The 21,025-nt window shown below is 36.8% G+C and overlaps 2 protein-coding genes across 3 annotated transcripts in view; one reads left to right on the forward strand and one right to left on the reverse strand.

The window, feature by feature from the left end:
• The window catches only part of CTNNA3 (catenin alpha 3), a 1,753,506-nt gene that overhangs the window by 996,322 nt on the left and 736,159 nt on the right, over nt 1–21,025 (reverse strand). The gene's annotated exons all lie outside the window — the stretch shown is intronic.
• Nucleotides 16,646–21,025, forward strand: part of LRRTM3 (leucine rich repeat transmembrane neuronal 3) — a 163,746-nt gene continuing 159,366 nt past the window's right edge. The window contains exons 1-2 of the mRNA XM_043596449.1: nt 16,646–17,623; nt 17,977–19,508. Coding sequence (XP_043452384.1) covers nt 17,620–17,623; nt 17,977–19,508 — 1,536 coding nt within the window. The 5' untranslated portion in view covers nt 16,646–17,619. The remainder of the gene's footprint in view (nt 17,624–17,976; nt 19,509–21,025) is intronic.

Genomic DNA, 21,025 nt, shown 5'->3' on the forward strand with positions numbered 1-21,025 from the left:
CTAAGACACCAAATTTTCCCAGGGGAAAGACCAAAAAAAGTTGGATCAGGATTCCATATTGATTTTGCATTATGAGATAAAAACTTTTCCCTTCCGTATACTGCATCTCACAATGGTTTTAAGTGCTTTTGCTTCGACCTCAAGCCTCTGCAGTGACAATGTGACTTCATGCCAGTTTTTTTGCAGCATACAAGCTGCCAGATACAATTATTTCTGACAACAGGTCCACATTTGTCTCAGTCAAGTTATGGTATTCGTGGACAAGAATCTTATCCAAGCTGTCACCATTGCACCTCATCTGTTTTAACGTATGTTTAGGAGGAAAGGGTAGTGCAGACTTCCAAAGATGCCCTGAAATGGATTTTTGAAAATCCTGACCAATAATTCTTACCTGGTTTTTCACTGACTAGTGTTACAGATGCTCACTCAGAGGGGCTGGCCAAGCTGAATACTAGTTAGGTTAAGTTCCATAGCTTATCTACATCCATTCTACTGAGAATAAACTGACAATTTACAAAATGAATCAGAAATTATGCTCAATACTGCTCTAGCTAAATGTATTAGTCATTCGTTTTCTGTAATCATTCACTTTTAACACTGCAATTTTTCTTTACTGGGACTTAACTCAGTTCTTCTCTCTGAAAGTTGAATTTGGATAGGTGCCATTTCTATGAAGTCACATAGCATCTTGTGCTTTTCTCATGATAGCACTCACTACCCACGTTATAACAAGTCATTTATCTGTATGCTGTTCTGGATTATAAACACTATGAGTATAGAAATGTGTCTTTTCTTTTCTCTTAAATTCTACCTCAAACACCTAGAATGGGAACTGGCACAAAGTACACACACAACAGCCAGATTACAAACAATCCCTTAGGTCAGGCTTTTTTGAGCCGGTTTCTAAAGCCAGGCTTCTTGACATCATCAAGCTTTTTTAAAATGCCACAGATATTCCAGTAAGGTCCTTAATGAAAGCTCAGTTGAGGCAAAAAGCCCCCTGAAATAATACTATTGGTAAGAAACAAGAGTAAACAGCCCCAAATAAAAGAGTTTGTCCCCAAAATGCCCCTGCATGTGTTGACAAACAACCCCAAATACAGAGTTGTTTTTCTGAAAATACAAGGTCACTGCCTTCAGACACAAACGAAAGTGCCCTCAGAGGAAAATTTCTTTCTCAGGTTGGAAGGGAATGAAGGAGCAATAAAAATCCATCTGCAACACTTTTTAGTCAAACAGAGATGGCAAATGGTAAAAAAAACAACAGTATTCTGGTTCTTTGACCCAAATTTTGAGAGTTCATCATAATTAGTACATACATCCCCCTTAATACTTGAGCATATCTTAGGTGACACAGACTTGTGAATCAGCTACAGGTACTCTTTCCAGGGACTCTTCCTTATTATAGAAGTATCTCCCCTTGAATCATCTTGATTCCTTCCCTTCAAGAAACACACATTGAGTATGTGTTATCTAAATATTTACTAGAATATTTAGAAATGAATGAGATTTCACCATCCCTAAATTTAAAGGATATTCTGTTGGAAAAACTTACATATAAACGATTATAATACAATGTATTTATATGTCATATGCTTATAGTATATAACCCAAAATTGCTAATGAGGAAGTTACCAAAATTCCTAGAGAAGGTTTTATGGAGAATATAACATTTCAGGTATATTTTATAGACAATTACACCTGATAGATAATGGAGAAAGGCTATTCTTATAAGAGAGAATAGCATAAACAGTGACTTAAGGCATGATTAAAACATGGCTTGCTCAGAGTATGATAAATCCTTTGGTGTGACTGGATCACAGGTTGCATAGCATATTAGAAGTAATGACAAGGTGTAGATTTTGACCAAATAGCAAAGGATCTTTGAATCAGGTTATATTCACTGTCTTTCATAACTACAATTGGCCCCACCTAGAGCACCTGCCAAGTTGTCTTATACAATATGACCCTGCTAACTTCATGATGACCCTCAACTCTGTGTCACATCTGATTAGACTTGGGTGACCACGTTATTCAAGAACAACCAACTCATAAACCAGATAGCAACCTATGAGGTGGCCTGGCACAAAAGGATCAACTTTGTCTTCTCTAAAATTTTAAACTGAAAAGATTGTAAGAATAAACTGATTTGGAGGGAAGCTGAAAGAGTCACGAAGTAGCATGTACGCTTTGAAGACAACATGGCAAGCCAACTCCATAGGACTCAAACACTACAAATAAGCCAGAGCTTGGAGGCAGAACAGAGGCAAACACAAGAAAGGTGACACAGATGGAAAATAGCAAAGTGCAAGGCACTGAAATGAAGCTACTTCCCTTCCAATAAGGTTCTTGCTCTTCTTGATAGCTGATTATTTTATTTTATCTAACAACCAAATGAATCAAATCAGAAGAACCTTGTGTGTCATGAGGATGAATCTGCTATTTCACCGGAGGTGATGGTGAGCTAGTCAAAGGATTTAAGCAGAACGATAACATAACCAAATCAGTGGTAGTGTTTTAGGGATGAAGTCAGACAATTCTGGATTGACCTTCATGTAATTACACTGAAGACTTATCAAATCTCAAAACAACAACAACAACAAAACTTCTTTTCTCTTTACCTTATCCCTTGGCATGGGATAACTTTCTATTTATCCCTTGGCATAGGATAACATTTTTATTTTGTTAGCCATATAGGAAAGAGACCATGCATATTAGAATACTAGTTACTTATCTCCTTTTCAGAGATAATAATTTGCGTTTCAGTGCTTAAAGGAAGGTGAGCCTGAATGATTCAACATCAATAAAGATTGTTCCATAAATTAAATTTCCAACAATGAAAGGTATTTAAAATAATTGTTTAGCCCACTCAAGGAATGTGATGCATTAAATTCAAGGTAACAAAAAAATCTGTATAGTTGCCAAAATACTAGTAGGGGTTGCCCTTGGATGGTGACAGCATGGTTACTATGTTTTATAATACATATGTATTGCTTTTATAATGGAAAGCAAATAAACATAAAGAATAGTTTAAAACATATTTCATTTCTATCTAACAAAAATGATTTTACGTTTTAGTTGTCTGGATAAATCTATCTGAGGCTAGGTAAAAATCTATTTGTTAATGTTTGCTATTATTTTTCACATGATTTAAAGACTTTGGTTTGGATTCAAGAAACAAGACCATTATAAAAAATACACTAATGTTAAAGGATCTAGGTTGCATGCAGAGTTCCTGTACCCATGTCATACGTGAATAGAGCCAGTTATTCCATCTCTCCGGGTTTTAGTTTTCCGATATGTAAAGTGTGGTTTGGACAAAATAATCTCAAAATCCTTTCCAATTTATGATTTATGATTCTCTAAGCCTTTATATCACTATTACTTGGTATTACAATAATATTTTCCAAGTTTAACTTGCAAAAGCTTGTAAGCTACTTGAAATTATATGAAACCTCTCAAGCCTTTTAGAAGTATCCACAGAAAACCTACAAAGCTTAAGAATTTGGACTAATGGCCTAAACATGCGATGACATGTTTACTTATTTTGGTTTCTCCAGAGAGTAACTTAGAGTACTTCAGAAGGAAATTACCAAGATTGAAAGTTACATACACCAAATCAAATGTCCGCATGATTTTAACTAATGACATAAAGAGAAAAAAGACATAGAACTAATGTAGGGGCGCCTGGGTGGCTCAGTTGGTTGAGTGTCTGACTTCAGCTCAGGTCATGATCTCATAGCCTGTGAGTTTGAGCCCCGCGTCAGGCTCTGTGCTGACAGCTCAGAGCCTGGAACCTGCTTTGGATTCTGTGTCTCCCTCTCTCTCTGCCTCTCCCCCACTCATGCTCTGTCTCTCTCTGTCAAAAATAAATAAACATTTAAAAAAAAGTTTTAAGAATTAATGTAGACTGTTTCCTTTAAGCAAAAGTCTGGTCTTGAATATAGCCAATGAATAGAAGAAATAATTTATATGACTATGAGATACCTATTCCTATTTTTTTAAATACAAGCACAGATTTATCTATCAGAAGATACAAACTTGGATCATAAATAAATAGTTGCCTATTTGAAATATTGTATTTTCTTAGCAATATAAACACACATATACATACACACATATACACACAACACCCCCCCACACACCATGTACATATACATCAAGTTAAAGTTTTTCTAATTTTTTACTATTAAGTTGTAAACACAAATTTGAAAAGAGCCAAGTATATATATATATATATATATATATATACATGTTTTGGTTTGAAAATTCATTCTGAAATGATAATAATTAAAACCAAAATCTTGATATAAAAAAGTGGAAAAACAAATCCATATTCAGTTCAGAGTACAGTTGGTTTCTTAAGAAAGCATATACATAAAATTCTCTTTATTTCATTATAAAATTATAAACTCATTCTTTTGAGGAAATGTTCCCACAATCCTGTCATCACTGCCATGTCTATAATCTGTCATGCGAAATTCATCCTGAAACACAACAGATTGCACACTTTTATTGCCTCTTCCCCCTTAAAACCCATGTAATGACAAATGAATACAAATGAAAGTAAAGAAGAGATAAGAATGAATGAACAATGTCTACAAGGTTTTGGAAAACATAGACAATATTACAAATAAGTAGAGTCAAGAAAGCTTCACCTAAGTGCTTACTGAAGGAAGACCCTATATTGTGCAACAGTCTTGAGAGCCTCCAGAAGATGGGGTGACTAAAAATATGGATACTGGTTTAAAGTATTCATGGGAAGTGCCAGATCCACACCTTCAACCCAAGAAACCAAGAGACTATCTGCTATGGACTGAATGTTTGTGTCCCCCTGCCTCCCACCACAAATTCATATGTTGAAGCCCTAATACCCAAATGAATGGCATTTCAAGGTGGGGTCTTCTGGAGGTAATTAGGTCATGAAGGTGGAGCTTTCATGAATGGGATTAGTGCCCATATTAGAAGAGACACGAGAGAGATCTCTTTCTCTACCATGTGAGGATACAGAAAGAATATGTCCATCTGCAAACCACGAAGAGTAACCTCACCAAGAGCCCAAACATGCTGGCACCTTGATCTTAGACTTCAGCCTCCAAAACTGTGAGAATAAGTTTCCGTTGTATAAGCCACCCAGTCTATGATATTTGTTATATAGTCAGCCTGGGTTGACTAAGACATACTCTTTTCTTCCAGTAGAGAAAAAGAAAAGTTTATTTTTTGTAAATTCAAACATGAGAAGCTAGACCCAAGTACATGAGACAAATCACTGAAGCTTGGAAATGAAAAGAAAATTAAATGAGAATGCACATAATGAACTTGGGGACCTCACCACCCTTCTCCTGCTTTGTCCCCAGAATACCAGTAGCCTTCAGCTCCAGTAAAGGAGGTTGGGGGCTTGGGGGGAGAAATGTCTATATTCATGCATGTAGAGATTCCTTAGTGAAAAGGCAAGTTCACTTTTTAATTTGCTCCCACAAAGTCTGCAGCCAAAACCTTGCTCATATGCAAGGAACCCTCTCTCAGCTTTAGTGCTTCACTCATTAATCTGAATAAGCACACAAGAAACTTAACATTTGAAAAAAGCTTCCAACATGAAATAGGCCAAAACAAACTAACTAAATACCTCAGAGTAAACAGTGTCATTGTAGAAAAAATATAGTACCAAAACACCCTATATAATATCCTAGAGTGAAATAAGAAGATGTCACATTTGTAAAACTAAAACAGTATGCAATGAAGAGGGAGAAAAAGAGAACCAAAAAGAGGTCCTGGAGATAACAAATATGATCACCTAAGTTGAGGGAGGTAGAGGATCAGCAAGCTTTTTCTGTAAAGAGACATATAGCAAATACAGGATTTAGTCTCTAAACTCTGCCATTGATGGATGAAAGCATCCATAGAAAACATATAAATGAATGAGCATAAATGTTTCCTTTAGTTACAAATGTTTAACTTTATTTGCACCAGTTGACCTAAGAGCATCATTGCTGGATTTGGTTGTGCAATAGTTTGCTGATATCTGATCTAATTTTTTAATAAATAGATGACAGAGATAGATACATAGATATATAGATAGATGATAGGAAGATAGATGATAGATTGAGAGATAGACAGATGATAGATAGATGATAAGTAGATAGATAGATAGATAGATAGATAGATAGATAGATAGATAGATAGATATTATATCATAAAGCTGAGGAAATCACCTGAAAGTAAGACAAAAAGATAAAGAGATGGGGGGTGCCTGGGTAGCTCAGTCAGTTGAGCAACCAACTTCAGCTCAGATCATGATCTCATGGTTTGTGAGTTCAAGCCCCACCTCAGGCTCTGTGCTGACAGCTCGGAGCCTGGAGCCTGCTTCTGATTCTGTGTCTCCCTCTCTCTCTGCCCCTCCCTCACTCATGCCCTGTCTCTCTCTCTGTCTCACAAATAAATAAACATTAAAAAAATTTTTTTTAAATGATAAAAAAGATGGGGAAATAGGAGAAAACAACAATAAGAACGAATCAATCCAGGAATCTAAAATCTTTTCAGTAAAAGAGAGAGAGAGAGAGATGACAGAGAAAATGGGGAGTGGTAATTAAAATAAAGGACATAAACAAATTTTTACAGAACCAAAGGACACAAAGCTTTCCATTGAATACTCAGCACAATGAATGACAAAAGGCCCAAATCAAAGTACATCCTTTATAATTTCCAAATACCACGGAAAATGAAGTATCACAAAAGCTTCCAAAGATTATACACAAAGGAGTGGCAATCAGAATAGCACCTGGTTCTCAACAAGAGTGAGTGTAAGAAGACAATAGAGCAATGGCTAGAAGATTCTGAGGGAAAATGATTTCCAATTTTGAATTTTATATACAGCCAATTTATTAATCAGTTAAGATAAATCAAAAAAATTGAGACATGGAGTTTTTATATCACATGCACATTTTCTTAGAAATATACTAGAGTGCATGTTTCAACAAAATGAGTGGTAAATTAAGAAAATGAATATATGGGATCCAGGAAAGGGGAGGATGCAGAAAGGGAAGACTAGGTTAGCAGGCATTATTAGATATTAGAAAAACAGAATGGTGCAAAGGGAAGGGATTATCTGAATTGAGTGTTTGGAAACATTAAGCACTTGATGAATCTTTTAAAATACTGGGAAAAAGAACTAGCACTAGGTACAGAAAAAGACTAAGCAAATTTAAGAGATAGGAGAGAGAACAAAGAGGGGAGAGAGAAGATAGGAACAATTCCTAACTGCAAGAAAACCGAAAGGTTGAAAGAGAATGCAGACATAATCTAGTACACCACTTAATCCAGTAACATCTTTGTTTACATAGTCATCTTAGATACTATTTAATACTGTATTAACATAAGAAGTAGGAAAGTGAGAGAGAACATGATATTAATCTTCAGTTAAAATAGCAAGAAATGAAAATATCAACATTCAGAAATATTATGAGAAAAAAACATAACAGCTAAAATAAAGTCACTGACTCCGAAAAGACCAATTGGTGAAGAAGCTGAGAAGGAGAAGCAAATATGGATGTTTTCAATACAAGTCTTGTCTCTTATTTGCTTTTCAGACTATATACATAAAATTCAGTTCTCAATGATTCCTTCATGTTTTTCATTTTTCAGTTATGTTAAGTTTCAAGTACAGGGGCACCTGGGTGGCTCAGTTGGTTAAGCGCCTGACTTCGGCTTAGGTCATGATCTCATGGTTTATGAGTTTGAGCCCTGCATCGTGCTCTGTGCTGACAGCTCAGAGCCTGGAACCTGCTTCGGATTCTGTGTCTCCCTCTCCCTCTGCCCCTCCCGTGTCGTGCTCGGTCTCTCTCTGAAAACTGAATAAACCTTAATTTTTTTTTATTAATTTAAACTACATTGAGAAATCTAATACCATAAACCCATCTCTGCTGACAGCTCAGAGCCTGGAGCCTGCTTCAGATTCTATGTCTCCCTCTCTCTCTGCCCCCTCGCTTACACTCTGTCTCTTTCTCCCTCTCTCAAAAATAAACAAACATAAAAGGCGGAAAGAAAGAAAGAAAGAAAGAAAGAAAGAAAGAAAGAAAGAAAGAAAGAAAGAAAACCAGATCTAAGAAAGCCAAGTCTATGTAAGATTCATTTTATGAGTTATGCTTCTGTTTGTTCTTTTTGTGTTATCTCCTAAATTTCTTATTTTTTTTAATTACTTCAAATTTTGTTTAAACGTTCATCTGTGCTACGTGTTCCAAAAAGAGAACATGCCTACAGTGTCTATGGGGGAGCACTGTCGGCCTGAAGCCGCTGTAAAGATGTTGGTGCTGATCAGTGAAAATCCCAAAGAGAGACTACATCTCAGGGAACAGAAGGTCACATGAGTTACCTCCTACTTGCTCTCAAATGCGAAGCCCTCAGAAAGGGATTTAGAGATTCTCTGACTATTCCATCAAACTGTCACTAGCCTTTATCCTGTTATGTCTTCATAGCACTCATCTCTAGTTGACATTGTGTGCCTATGATGTTTATTTTTTACTATCTAATCAACTAGAATGCAAGTCCTCTGATGGTAGGCAGTTTGTCTTATTCACTGTTGTGTCCTCAGCACAAAAAACAGTGGACGAACTTGATAAATATCCATCGAGTAAAAAAATAAACTCTCAACTCAGGACCAGATAAAGATACTTTATTTCTATTAAGGGCCCGCGGCATTTGCTTCCAGGGACTAAGTCAATTTCTGTCTGAGTCACAATTTTGCCACTTGGGGGCTCTGCTGTTAGCCACAGGAGATTCCTAAGCATTCCCCCTGCACTCTTAAGGGAACTATTTTTCAATCAGGATTAAGCATTAGCAATACAAAGAAGGTTTCTCTGGCCCTTTAAGAGAGTCCCCAAATAGACTGATGCATTTTAGTGTAATATATGGACCCATAGCTCCTATTCTCTGCCACTACCTTGCAATCCTATGCAGAGTTTCTCTTCTCTCAGAAGTTTAATATCTTTTAGGTCTGCAGGGTAAAATTTAAAATATCAGACTTAATGTTTCAGAAACAAAAATAAAATTAACCAATGGAAAATTATGGTTTTTAATCCAAATCAAGATTTCTATTATCTTTCACTGTCTGGTGGTTGGGGAATTTAATTCTTAATGCTGATATATTTGTCAGGAAGGCAGATTTTAAAATATACTAGTGTACCTGGTTGAAACTATTCTTTACAATCCTTTAAAAATACAATAGAACATGCTGTAGACTGAATGTTTGTGTCCCCCTGCCCCTCCACATTCATATGTTGAAACCTAATCCCCAGTGTGATGGTATTTGGAGGTGGGGCATTTTGGAGTGATTAGGTCATAAGAGGAGAGCCCTCATGAAGTGATTCATACCCTTATAAGAGAGGCCCCTGAGCCCCTATGTCGTGTGAAGTTACAGAGAAAAGAGGACGTCTCTATGAACCAGGGAGCAGGCCCTCAACAGCCACAGAATCTACTGGCTTCTTGATCTTGGATTTCCCAGACTCCAGAACTGTAAGAAATGTTTCTGTTTGTTAAAAAGCCACCCAATCTACGGTATTCTATTAAAGTAAACTGAATGGACCAGAACAGAAATTTTTTCTTTAAAACTTCTTGTTTTGTCGGAATATATATGAAGCAAGTATCGCAAAATGTTTACTGTGATACCATTTAAACAATATTGCCTTTATATTCAAAGCACAGCCATACATGGGAAATAGAACATCAAATATTAAGGTGCAAATTTGGTTAAGAGACATTTATAGCTACTCTAAAGTTTCTTTATTTTACTATGAGAAAGTATAAGAAATCTGGGAATGTATATATAAGACTATAAATTTTACAGTGTGGCTCTGGTGCTTGCCATGTTCCTTCATGGAATTTTTTCTAAATGAAAAGCTAGAAAACTGATTTCTCTCAATATAAATGACTATAAGTGACTTTGATTGCTATTCTATTGAATTTTTTGAGATTTTGTTAGAAGAACACCTCAGCATCAATACAAAATTAACAAATTTGCTTATCAAGGAGCATCAAATAATTGCTTTTGCTGACTACAGGCAAAAAGGCAAGTGTGTGGAAAGTGGAGAACAGAAATACTGGTAAATATGAACATTAAACCAACATAGAGTCATGGCACCTTAATATTATTTCTCACTCCCAAACTTGCCATTTAACCAATTATGAATTCCCTGGTTCTATGAATACCACAAGATAGAAACACATTTTTTTTTCTGAGCTCTAAGTCTCATTTCACTCAAAAGTTTGGCAAGTCTCAGATTTGCTACCAAAAGTAAATAGATGTCCTATGGGGCTGGATATATCCTGCTTCCTGTTTCAATTAATAAATGGGACTCTTGCTTAACATGTATGTCATTAAAACTCACTCATTGCAAATGAAATAACACAAGGGAGAGCAATCAACCAAATACAAAGCATGGACCAAGGTAAAGTCCAAATGACCCGGTATCTCCCAACATATCAATGGCATCATAAAATTAAAGACATTTCAGAAACATGAAAACCAAATGCAGTATCTGTGCTTTGCTTAATTCTTGACTGCAAGCCAACTTTATGAACTTATTGTTAATTTGTTAGGTGTAATAATGCTAGATGGTTAAATTAAAAGTCTCTATTGGTTAGAATTGCATACTATAATATATACGGGTAAAGTGACATGACTTCTGAGATTTGCTTTTAAGATACTCTAGGGGGGAAAAGGGTGTGTGTATGTGGGAAGAGGGATGGGAAAGATAAAAAAAATAGCAAAATATTGATAATTGTTGAAGTTGATGTTTATTATACTGTTTACTTTTGTGTATGTTTTTAAATTCAACTTAAAAAGTAAAAACAATTGTTTCCTCAAGGTTGAATAGTCTTTTCAGTCTTCAGAAGCCTACCACTAAGTGTTATACTTTAAGAGTCTGTTATTTTTTCCTATCCCCAAATTTAGCCTCGGGCTACCTCTGAAAGAAGTGATGGAATGAAACCTCAAAATACAGACTGGTGCTACAACATAAATGTGCCTTCAGGGGAGGGAGAAGGAGATGTGTTAGATAACCTTATAAGGTCTCATTCATTTGATTTGCTTCATTTGAGAAAGACACTGAAAGACCATTTTAACAGTCAGACCTGGAACTTTCTTTATCCATTTATCTAAGCAAGAGATGTTCACTCATAACCATATGTGGCCAAACAGGGTTTTTAATAGAGCCCTTGAAGCAAGCAGATGGAAACTAAGGATATTTCAGAGACATGTTAATGCTTTTATGAAAGATCAGGATATAATTACAAATGTACAAATGCATATGTGTATTCTAACAACTAGAAATAAAATCATATTCATAGCTGTAGGGAACTCTCTGTTAGCATTCTGACAACTCTATGATAAGGTAACTGAGTCAAAAACATTAATCTCTTTACAATATCTCAATTACATGCATTTATTGGTGAAATCATTTCATGACTTAGAATACTGAATGACAACAATGTATTCAGTATAATAAATGGTTGTGGTATTAAAATTGTAGTAGAAAGGGAATACTGAAGAATTTTTTTAATTGGCAAATTCTGACTCCATTCTTGACCATGTTAGTGCCCCTTGATACATGTTTGTTGCAGTATATGCTGATGACCAAAGAACCTAGACAGAATCAAAGAAAGTCAATTTTCACAAAGGTACTCTGATTCCAGAAACATTTTATACCACTTTATAGTCTACAAAGTATTTACACATAAATTATGGAAATTGATCCTAAATAAAAGTCTTCGAGATTTACAACACAGGTTTTGAGTCCCATTTTGCAGATAAGCAAACTGAAACCCTGAGAAGTTTGCCCAGAATCAGTTCCAAATTCCAAATGTCAACTGACACATGCAATAAAAAGTATATGTCATTCTCTAAATTATTTTAGAAAGACATTTTGGATTCACTGAATTTATTTTCCAGTATACTTAGTCCAAATGTCCCTGTATTTGGTCTTTATGTAATTTTCAGTTTTCATCAAAGCTTTTGCTTCTGTTGCCTTCCAAGGCCATATGCAAAGACATTGCCTTTGCCTAGGCCATCTGAATAGAAATCCATGTTGCTATTGTTTAGTGGCTAATTTTGCTAATCATTTTATAAAATATTTTAAAATACATTATGGTCCTTTGAGGCCTAATATGAAGATGATGTTTTCGAAAATTAAAGCCTCACAAAATTGAAGAAAAGTGAGAGCCAAATTTTAAGTTAATTCAAATGCATTGACTCTTTTTTTTAGTGTTTCCACAGTTTATTTATAAATTATTTTGGAGAATTGTTGATCCTATTCCCAAAAGCTGACCCACAGACGCAGCTGATGGCTTCACCATCCCTCTAGTTGCTCAGCTCATAAAATAGGAATTATCTTTAATCTCTCTCTTTATCTCCACTTCTAATCCATTAGAAAACTCCTGTAAATTTTACCTAAGCATATATCCAGTAATTAGCCAATTCTCATCATTTTCACTGTTTCCACACTGGTCGAAGCCACCATCATCTCTCTCCTAGATTGGTACAATGGCCTCCTTACTGACCTCCCTGCTTTTATTATTGTCCTTTTAGAGTTTATTCCCATAACAGCAGTGTGAGTGATCCTTTCAATGGGTAACTTGATCATAGCTTTACTCTGCACAAAATCTTGAGTTGGTTCCCAGTTTTCTCCAAAATAAAGTCAAAGTTTTTTCAATAGCATATGAAGCCCTCTATGACCCAGGACCTAGTACCTCTCTGACTTCATCTTCAATTCCTCTACCCTTACTCTCTCCATTCTAGACCGATTGGCCTGTTTGCTATTCATTGAACATATGATCTGCACCCACCGGAAGGCCTTTAGACAAGCCACCCCCCATATACATTTAAGGTCAACAACCTCATCTCCTTCGAGGGTTTGCTCAAAAAGCCACTTTTTCTTAGTGGCCCTAACCATCCCAATTTAACATTACAAGAAACGGACTTTTAACCATAGAGAACAAACTGATGGTTACCAGAGGGAAGGTAGGTGGGGTGGGGGTGGGGGGTTAAATTAGGTGATGGGGATTAAGGAATGTACTTGTGATGAGCACCAGCTGTTGTACGTAAGTGTTGAATCACTAAATTCTATACCTGAAATTAACATTACACTGTGTGTTAACTAACAAGGTTTAAATAAAAACTTTACAATTTACCTCACCCTCTATACTCCCAATCGTCCCTAATCTCACTTTTCTTTTTTCTATAGTACCTGTTACCTAATAATATGTTATTTATGTTTTTGTTCACGCCATCCTTGTAGAATAAATGCTTATATCTTTGTTTTGTACACTGATGTATTCTAAGTGTCTGGACCAGCATCTAGTACATAGTGAGTACCCAAACTATGTATTTGTTTAATGCATGAAATCTCTAAGACCAACCCATTGTTAATATATCACTACATCTTCTTTAAACCTTGATTTTCTAATTTTTTTGGCAATTCAGTTTCATATTATACTGAAATTGGACACTATACACTGAGATTGAATTTATTTACCCAATTTAAACAAAATATGTGCAGTTATTTGAAGTACTATAAATACAGTTTTGAAAAGTCTGACTATGCTTTATAATTGTGTAAATCATTAAGGTTCTAGATTCATTTGGGAATATTTAACTTGTCAGGTAGTTTATGGTTTGTTTCTGCATGTGGTTTAAACATATAATGTAGTATAAATTTGATTCTGTTGAAAGGCAAATCAGAACTAATCATCTTGTTATAGTCAACAAGTAAAAGGAGGGTAAACTTAATGCAATAGCATATTACTACAATATTTTAGAACATAAAGTTGTTTTCTATTTCTTTTGAAAGACCACTCTATGTTTTGGGGCTAATTTCGGCAGCTTCAAGTATTAGTCTCCTTTGAATTGTATTATTTTATTTTGGGATTTTTCCACACCCCATGAATGGTCTTCCTCCATGCTCCTGATTACATTGAATCAAGACAGACCTGGTGGTGATGCCAGCTTAGGGGCTAGTGGCAATGTAGGGGCCACACAGAGTACTTGGAGTCAGACCCAGTCCAAGAAAGGCACCTGATTACTACTGAGAAAGAAACCAATGATCAATATTAAAGAGGAAATATCAATTATGAGATTAAAGGGGTGAATGTGAAGTCAGAACTATGGAGCAAGATAATATCAGAAGCCAAGGTATCAGAAAAATGGCTGAAAACTAAGGTATGGAACACAGCAAAAAATGTTATTCATCATAAATAATTCAAGATTTCTCCCAGGAAAAACAAAGTGAGAGAATTACATTCTCAGTGGGCTCCTCTGTGTTCCTGTCACCAGGGAATGAGGGGAAAAAGAAGCAGCACGAAGTTGATCGGACCTCCAGCCATCATAGAGAAGCTCTCTGTAGCTGTTAGGCAAAACAGACATCTCAAAGGCTACTTTCCATAGAGAAGCAAGGAAAGTAAGGAGAAAAATCAGAGGCTCCCAAGCAATGAAGATATGACAGGGGGGGTTTATAGATATGATTTCCTTCGGTATGTTTTAATAGATACAAGTTGTCAAGCCCCATTTGGGATGTGAGATGATAAAAGTTGTAACATGTCAAAGGGAATATTCAAAGATATATTTATTGTTCTTATGCCACTTGTGATTTAACCATGAAAATGAGATATCTACATAAAAAGTGAAGATCACTTGCTGACCATCTAAATATTTCCACTTTCTAGTTTCTTGCCTTTTTTACACACACTCTTTAAGAACACTTTCTCCAAAATTGTATCCAATATCATTGACTCAGGAACTGCAGAAATCAATCCCATGTACCCAAGATTAGCATTACACACCCAGTTTGTCTTATATCAAATGTAATTGTGACCCCCATAAAAATGTATTTATTTAATAACAGAATGTCTATTATGTGTCAAGTACTGTTCCAGGTATTAGAGAAACTGAAGTAGACAAAACACAACCTTCATCCTCATTGAACTTGCATCACAATGTCATAAACTTTTATACCCTCTCTTCCTACTAGGGGAACATTTATTATTTTTAATCACTCCCTTACAGTGCATTTCTTAAACTTACTTGTCCATCAATGTTGATAAGTGCAGCCTCTTCCATCCCATGAATCAGAATCTTGGAGGGAAGACTGAGAAATTTATCTTTTTAACAAGCTCTCTGGGGGCTTTATATGCAATGATACCATGATAATTTGGGGGGGGGGAACCACTGCCCTTTTCATAGCATACTATCAGAGGAATTGGTGATTTCATTGGACTATTTCTGTGGGACCCCTTTGATGTCAAGGGGTCAAGAATGTCATGACAAACATTCTTGGAGAATGTGAAATTTCTCATTGTGAGAGAATCTGAAAGCTCTCTGAGGTTTTCCACAGCCAATTCCCCTAACAAAGACTAACAAAGCAAACTTTTTCAGGTATACTATTTATGTTCAAACAAAATGATTTTCTCTATGTGACAGATGTTACTATATTCTGCTTTAGGGAAGAAAAGAATCAAACATTAATTATGATCTGGTTATGATCCATAGAACCAAAAGATTCATTTTAAAGATAAAGTTGAAATGATGGAGATTTAGAAAGTTCTCTTGTTAAAAGAAGGTAAGACTGAATGAATCCTAGAAATCCATTGTGAACAATATAAATATTTTCATTGAAGAGGCTTTTTGTGAGTTAATGATAGTATAGTCAATATTCAGTACTAAACAATATGCAATGACAGCAAATAAAGTTGATATTCCAATAACAGCTAACACAGGTTTATCATGTCCACACACTATTCTAAGTACTTTACAGATATTAAGTTGACAATTCTCTAACCTTCTATGGAATGTTTTTTTTTGTTATCATACTTATTTTGTAGAAGAGAAAATGAGGCATACAGAAGATAAGTAACCTGTCGTGGCCAAAATTTGATCCGAGGTGCAAAAATCCATACTCTTAATCACTAGACTAAACTGCTTCTCATTAGTTTTTTTAATACTTCTTCAAAGAATCATACCAAAGAAGTTTATACAAAACTAGGAATCAAGAATTTTATTATTTTATTTTATTTTATTTTATTATGTTTTATCACAGCTTCCTTGCCCCAGTGTCCTCATCAGCCTAATTTTCATCTGACTCATTTTAAGATGAAGATAACATTGTTGTTGAAGCATGATCATCTAGTGGTTAGAGGTTCTAGTCTGAGAGAGGTACGGTTTTGAATCTCAGCTCTGCCACTTACTAACATTATGAATTTCAGCAAGTTCCTTCTCCAAGTCTCAGTTTCCTCATCTTTAAAATGAAGGTTATAATGGGACCTACATCATAATATTGTTTAGAGATACAAGATAGTTCATTTACAACAACTTAGGAAGTGTTCAATAAATATTATTAGCAGCATCTAATAAGTGGACAACAAATAGCATCAGTAAACTGAACCAAATGATCTCTTGATTCTTCTACTTGCACTAAAAAGAGTTTCTCTTCTAATTACAAATGATAGCAACCAAAACATCAAATTCAGCCATAAGTCATTAAACCAATTATTTCTTTTGTAGAAAAACCAGAAAGGCTATTGGACACATTAATTTATATGTCATTAGTTATCCCCTCTATTCCAAAATGTGTTCTAGCATCCTGAGACACCTTGCATAATACAATCACTGTGACTCCAAGGGGTCAAATGGGCAGGCAGTTAATGCTTCTCTGTGAAAAGCTCAGTAACTCACTTTATAAATTTCAGCTCAAAGCCTATGTTGAGGTGAAGAAAAATTGACATTCGGTCTGTGAACTTAATGTCAAGCTCCAGAAAAACTCTAGGCAGTACATGATTAGCGATTAAGGGGACGCAGACAATAAAGACATTGCCAAATTGTAAAACAAGACTCGGAAATTACAGAAAATGTTGCTAGTTATTGATTACGGTGACCATTCAGTTCCCATTGAGCCACCCAAAAGAATCATTCATTTTCCAGCAGAGAGCCTGCTCATTTGCAAGATAAAAGAGAGGCATTTCTGCACATGCCCATAATGTTCTTCACCACTGGGGGCAGCTTTACATAAGACTGCATTCACTGAAACCAAAGCAACAGTCCGAGCAGCTTTCAGAATGACAGTCTGCAGAAGTGAGCTGAGCGTGTGTGCGGTACGGGGCTCTCCTGCCTCCTGGGCTCCAACGCAGCTCTGTGGCTGAAGTGGGTGCTCACCACCAGAATGCTGGGCTATGGAATACAGATGTGGCAGCTCAGGTAGCCCCACGTTGCCGGGAGGAATACATCATGCTTTCCGATAAGAAGAAATTGTAGAAGCCAGTTTTTGTGTTTTTTTTTAACGACCCCCCCCCAAAAAACTGTAAAGATGCAAAAACGTAATATCCACGAAGATCCTATTACCTAGGAAGATTTTGATGTTTTGCTACAAATGCGGTATTGGAATTTATTTGTTCTTGGAGTGTTCTGCGTGGCTGGCAAAGAATAATGTTCCAAAATCGGTCCATCTCCCAAGGGGTCCAATTTTTCTTCCTGGGTGTCAGCAAGCCCTGACTCACTACAGTGCAGCTGACAGGGGCTGTCATGCAAGTGGCCCCTTAAGCCAAAGCAAAAGACCTAAGGACGACCTTTGAACAATACAAAGGATGGGTATGTTTTGTCATTTTTCTTCTTTCCTTCTTAAAAAAAAACGAAAACAAAAACAAAAACAAAACCCTTTAGTCTGTGTTGTAATTCTGCCTTAATTATTTTAGAGATTACCTTTCTGTCCTTAAGACTATAAATTCAATTGCTTAGTGGACACGTTTCCTTGCTTAACTACTAAAAAAAAAAAACCCTTAAAACAATTCTGTTTACATTTCATGGAGGTGATATTTGATATTAAATGTTGTTATTTAGATTTAAATTTTTAAAAAAGAAAATACATGCCTATTTTTGCTTGATTAAAAATAAATGAATTCCTTTTTGGGGGGATAACTTTTCTAAGTTGTTTTTATTTCCAGGTTTCAATGTAATTAGGCTACTGAGCGGATCAGCTGTAGCACTGGTTATAGCCCCCACTGTCTTACTGACAATGCTTTCTTCTGCCGAACGAGGATGCCCTAAGGGCTGTAGGTGTGAAGGCAAAATGGTATATTGTGAATCTCAGAAATTACAGGAGATACCCTCAAGTATATCTGCTGGTTGCTTAGGTTTGTCCCTTCGCTATAACAGCCTTCAAAAACTTAAGTATAATCAATTTAAAGGGCTCAACCAGCTCACCTGGCTGTACCTTGACCATAACCATATCAGCAATATTGATGAGAATGCTTTTAATGGAATACGCAGACTCAAAGAGTTGATTCTGAGTTCCAACAGAATCTCCTATTTTCTCAACAATACCTTCAGACCTGTGACAAATTTAAGGAACTTGGATCTGTCCTATAATCAGCTGCATTCTCTGGGATCTGAACAGTTTCGGGGCTTGCGGAAGCTGCTGAGTTTACATTTACGGTCTAACTCCCTGAGAACCATCCCTGTGCGAATATTCCAAGACTGCCGCAATCTGGAACTTTTGGACCTGGGATATAACCGGATCCGAAGTTTAGCCAGGAATGTCTTTGCTGGCATGATCAGACTCAAAGAACTTCACCTGGAGCACAATCAATTTTCTAAGCTCAACCTGGCCCTTTTTCCAAGGTTGGTGAGCCTTCAGAACCTTTACTTGCAGTGGAATAAAATCAGTGTCATAGGACAGACCATGTCCTGGACCTGGAGCTCGTTACAAAGGCTTGATTTGTCAGGCAATGAGATTGAAGCTTTTAGTGGACCTAGTGTTTTCCAGTGTGTCCCAAATCTGCAGCGCCTCAACCTGGATTCCAATAAGCTCACATTTATTGGTCAAGAGATTTTGGATTCTTGGATATCTCTCAATGACATCAGTCTTGCCGGGAATATATGGGAATGCAGCAGAAATATTTGTTCTCTGGTAAATTGGCTGAAAAGTTTTAAAGGTCTGAGGGAGAATACAATTATCTGTGCCAGTCCCAAAGAGCTGCAAGGAGTAAACGTGATCGATGCAGTGAAGAACTACAGCATCTGTGGCAAAAGTACCACGGAGAGGTTTGATCTGGCCAGGGCTCTCCCAAAGCCGACATTTAAGCCTAAACTCCCTAGGCCGAAGCACGAGAGCAAACCCCCTCTGCCCCCCACGGTGGGAGCCACGGAGCCTGGCCCAGAGACTGATGCTGACACTGAGCACATCTCTTTCCATAAAATCATCGCAGGGAGCGTGGCCCTTTTCCTGTCCGTGCTCGTCATCCTGCTCGTTATCTACGTGTCATGGAAGCGGTACCCTGCGAGCATGAAGCAGCTGCAGCAGCGCTCCCTCATGCGAAGGCACAGGAAAAAGAAAAGACAGTCCCTAAAGCAAATGACTCCCAGCACCCAGGAATTTTATGTAGATTACAAACCCACCAACACGGAGACCAGCGAGATGCTGCTGAATGGGACGGGACCCTGCACCTATAACAAATCAGGCTCCAGGGAGTGTGAGGTATGAACCATTGTGATAAAAGCGCTCTTAAAAGCTAGGAAATAAGTGGTGCTTTATTGAACTCTGGTGACTATAAAGGGAACGTGGTGCCCCCTCCCCTTCCCTCTCCCTCCTGCTTTGCTGGCAAGGTCCTTCCTGGTCCATTTTAGTACATTCATAATACTGGTCATTTTCCTCTGGTACAAAATCAACCCACTGAAATTTAAATACCACAATCAATGCAAAGCTCAAACTCTGGTTTAATAGAATGCCTATTGTATAAGACTCTTGATTGATTGCATTAATATCTCACTTGTTTTAAGATAAAACTTCTTTCATAAGTAGTCCCCCACCTCTGCTGTTATTTGCCTTGGGGTGGGACCAAATCTACAGTTCTAGAAGGTTTGTAGTTCACTGGTGAATCAAGGAAAAAGTGAATGATCCCAGGTACTTGAAGCTTGAACTGATTCCAGGAGAATGCTTGACTACAGGAACAATTAGAAACAGAGCCTAAAAACACTGTCTGGCTTAAAAAGAAAATAGAAGGAAACTATCAAATGATGGTGCTGGGTTAAAGAAGCGCCACGGGCAGTTTCCAGAGGTGTTTGAATTACAGTAAAGCAAGCCTAGGGAAAAGTGTTGAAGGGTTAAAATGCTGCAAATAGACAACTGAAAAATGTGAGGAGATGGTAAAAAATACAAAGTTTTAGACTTGAAGCCTTATCTCTGAAATCCATTCTTGTAAAATCAAATCAGAGTTTTCACTGTCAATTTCTCCTAGCCTTTAATTAGCCTAAATTTAAAAAGAATTTTTTTAATTAAATAACCACGAAGCAAATTTTAGGAGGCAGATTTCTCCACTGTTCCTCACCTTAGGGAGTTTTCAGAGATGAGGCTTGCAAATGGGAAGGCAGCTTGCTATTTGCTTGTGGCTGGGAGCTTACCAGAATTTCTTTCCAGTTCTTTCAAGGACTCTAATGTAGTGAGTGGAATCTTTAGCTCTGTCTGTTCTTCTGTCTGGGATTTGTAAGACAGTCCTGTTGTGTTCCATTATGTGTCCTGCACACACTAGTCCCCTAATGACTGACACTTCATTCAGAGGCATAAGAGAGAACACATTCCAAGACATGCCTTCCACCAACAGCTTCACTGAAAAGAATGATTTTGATAACGCCTTAATAAAGGTATAAAATCTTAGAGGAAAAAATACCAACCCAATGGCAGTTGTCTTTTGCTTTTCTATTGTTGACATTACAGTGTCCCTATGTTCATCTATATTGTGAACTCATCCATCAGTATGAATCTGTACGGACCCTGCTGGCAATCTGCAAACTGCATGCATGTTTTTATGTCGTAGGTGAAAGTTTATTGACTGCAGCACAAATATCATGCCTTCTGTATTTAAGTAACTTTGACCACAGTTCATTAAGATTTTAGAAAAATGTTTTTGGTCTGTATTGTATCCTCTTTCAACCTCCAAAATGAACAATCCTATTACAGGAGCAAAAATCAGGAATTGCAACATTGAGTCTGTTTCA

Source organism: Prionailurus bengalensis, chromosome D2 (assembly GCF_016509475.1).
Source record: "Prionailurus bengalensis isolate Pbe53 chromosome D2, Fcat_Pben_1.1_paternal_pri, whole genome shotgun sequence".
Taxonomy (NCBI): Eukaryota; Metazoa; Chordata; class Mammalia; order Carnivora; family Felidae; genus Prionailurus; species Prionailurus bengalensis.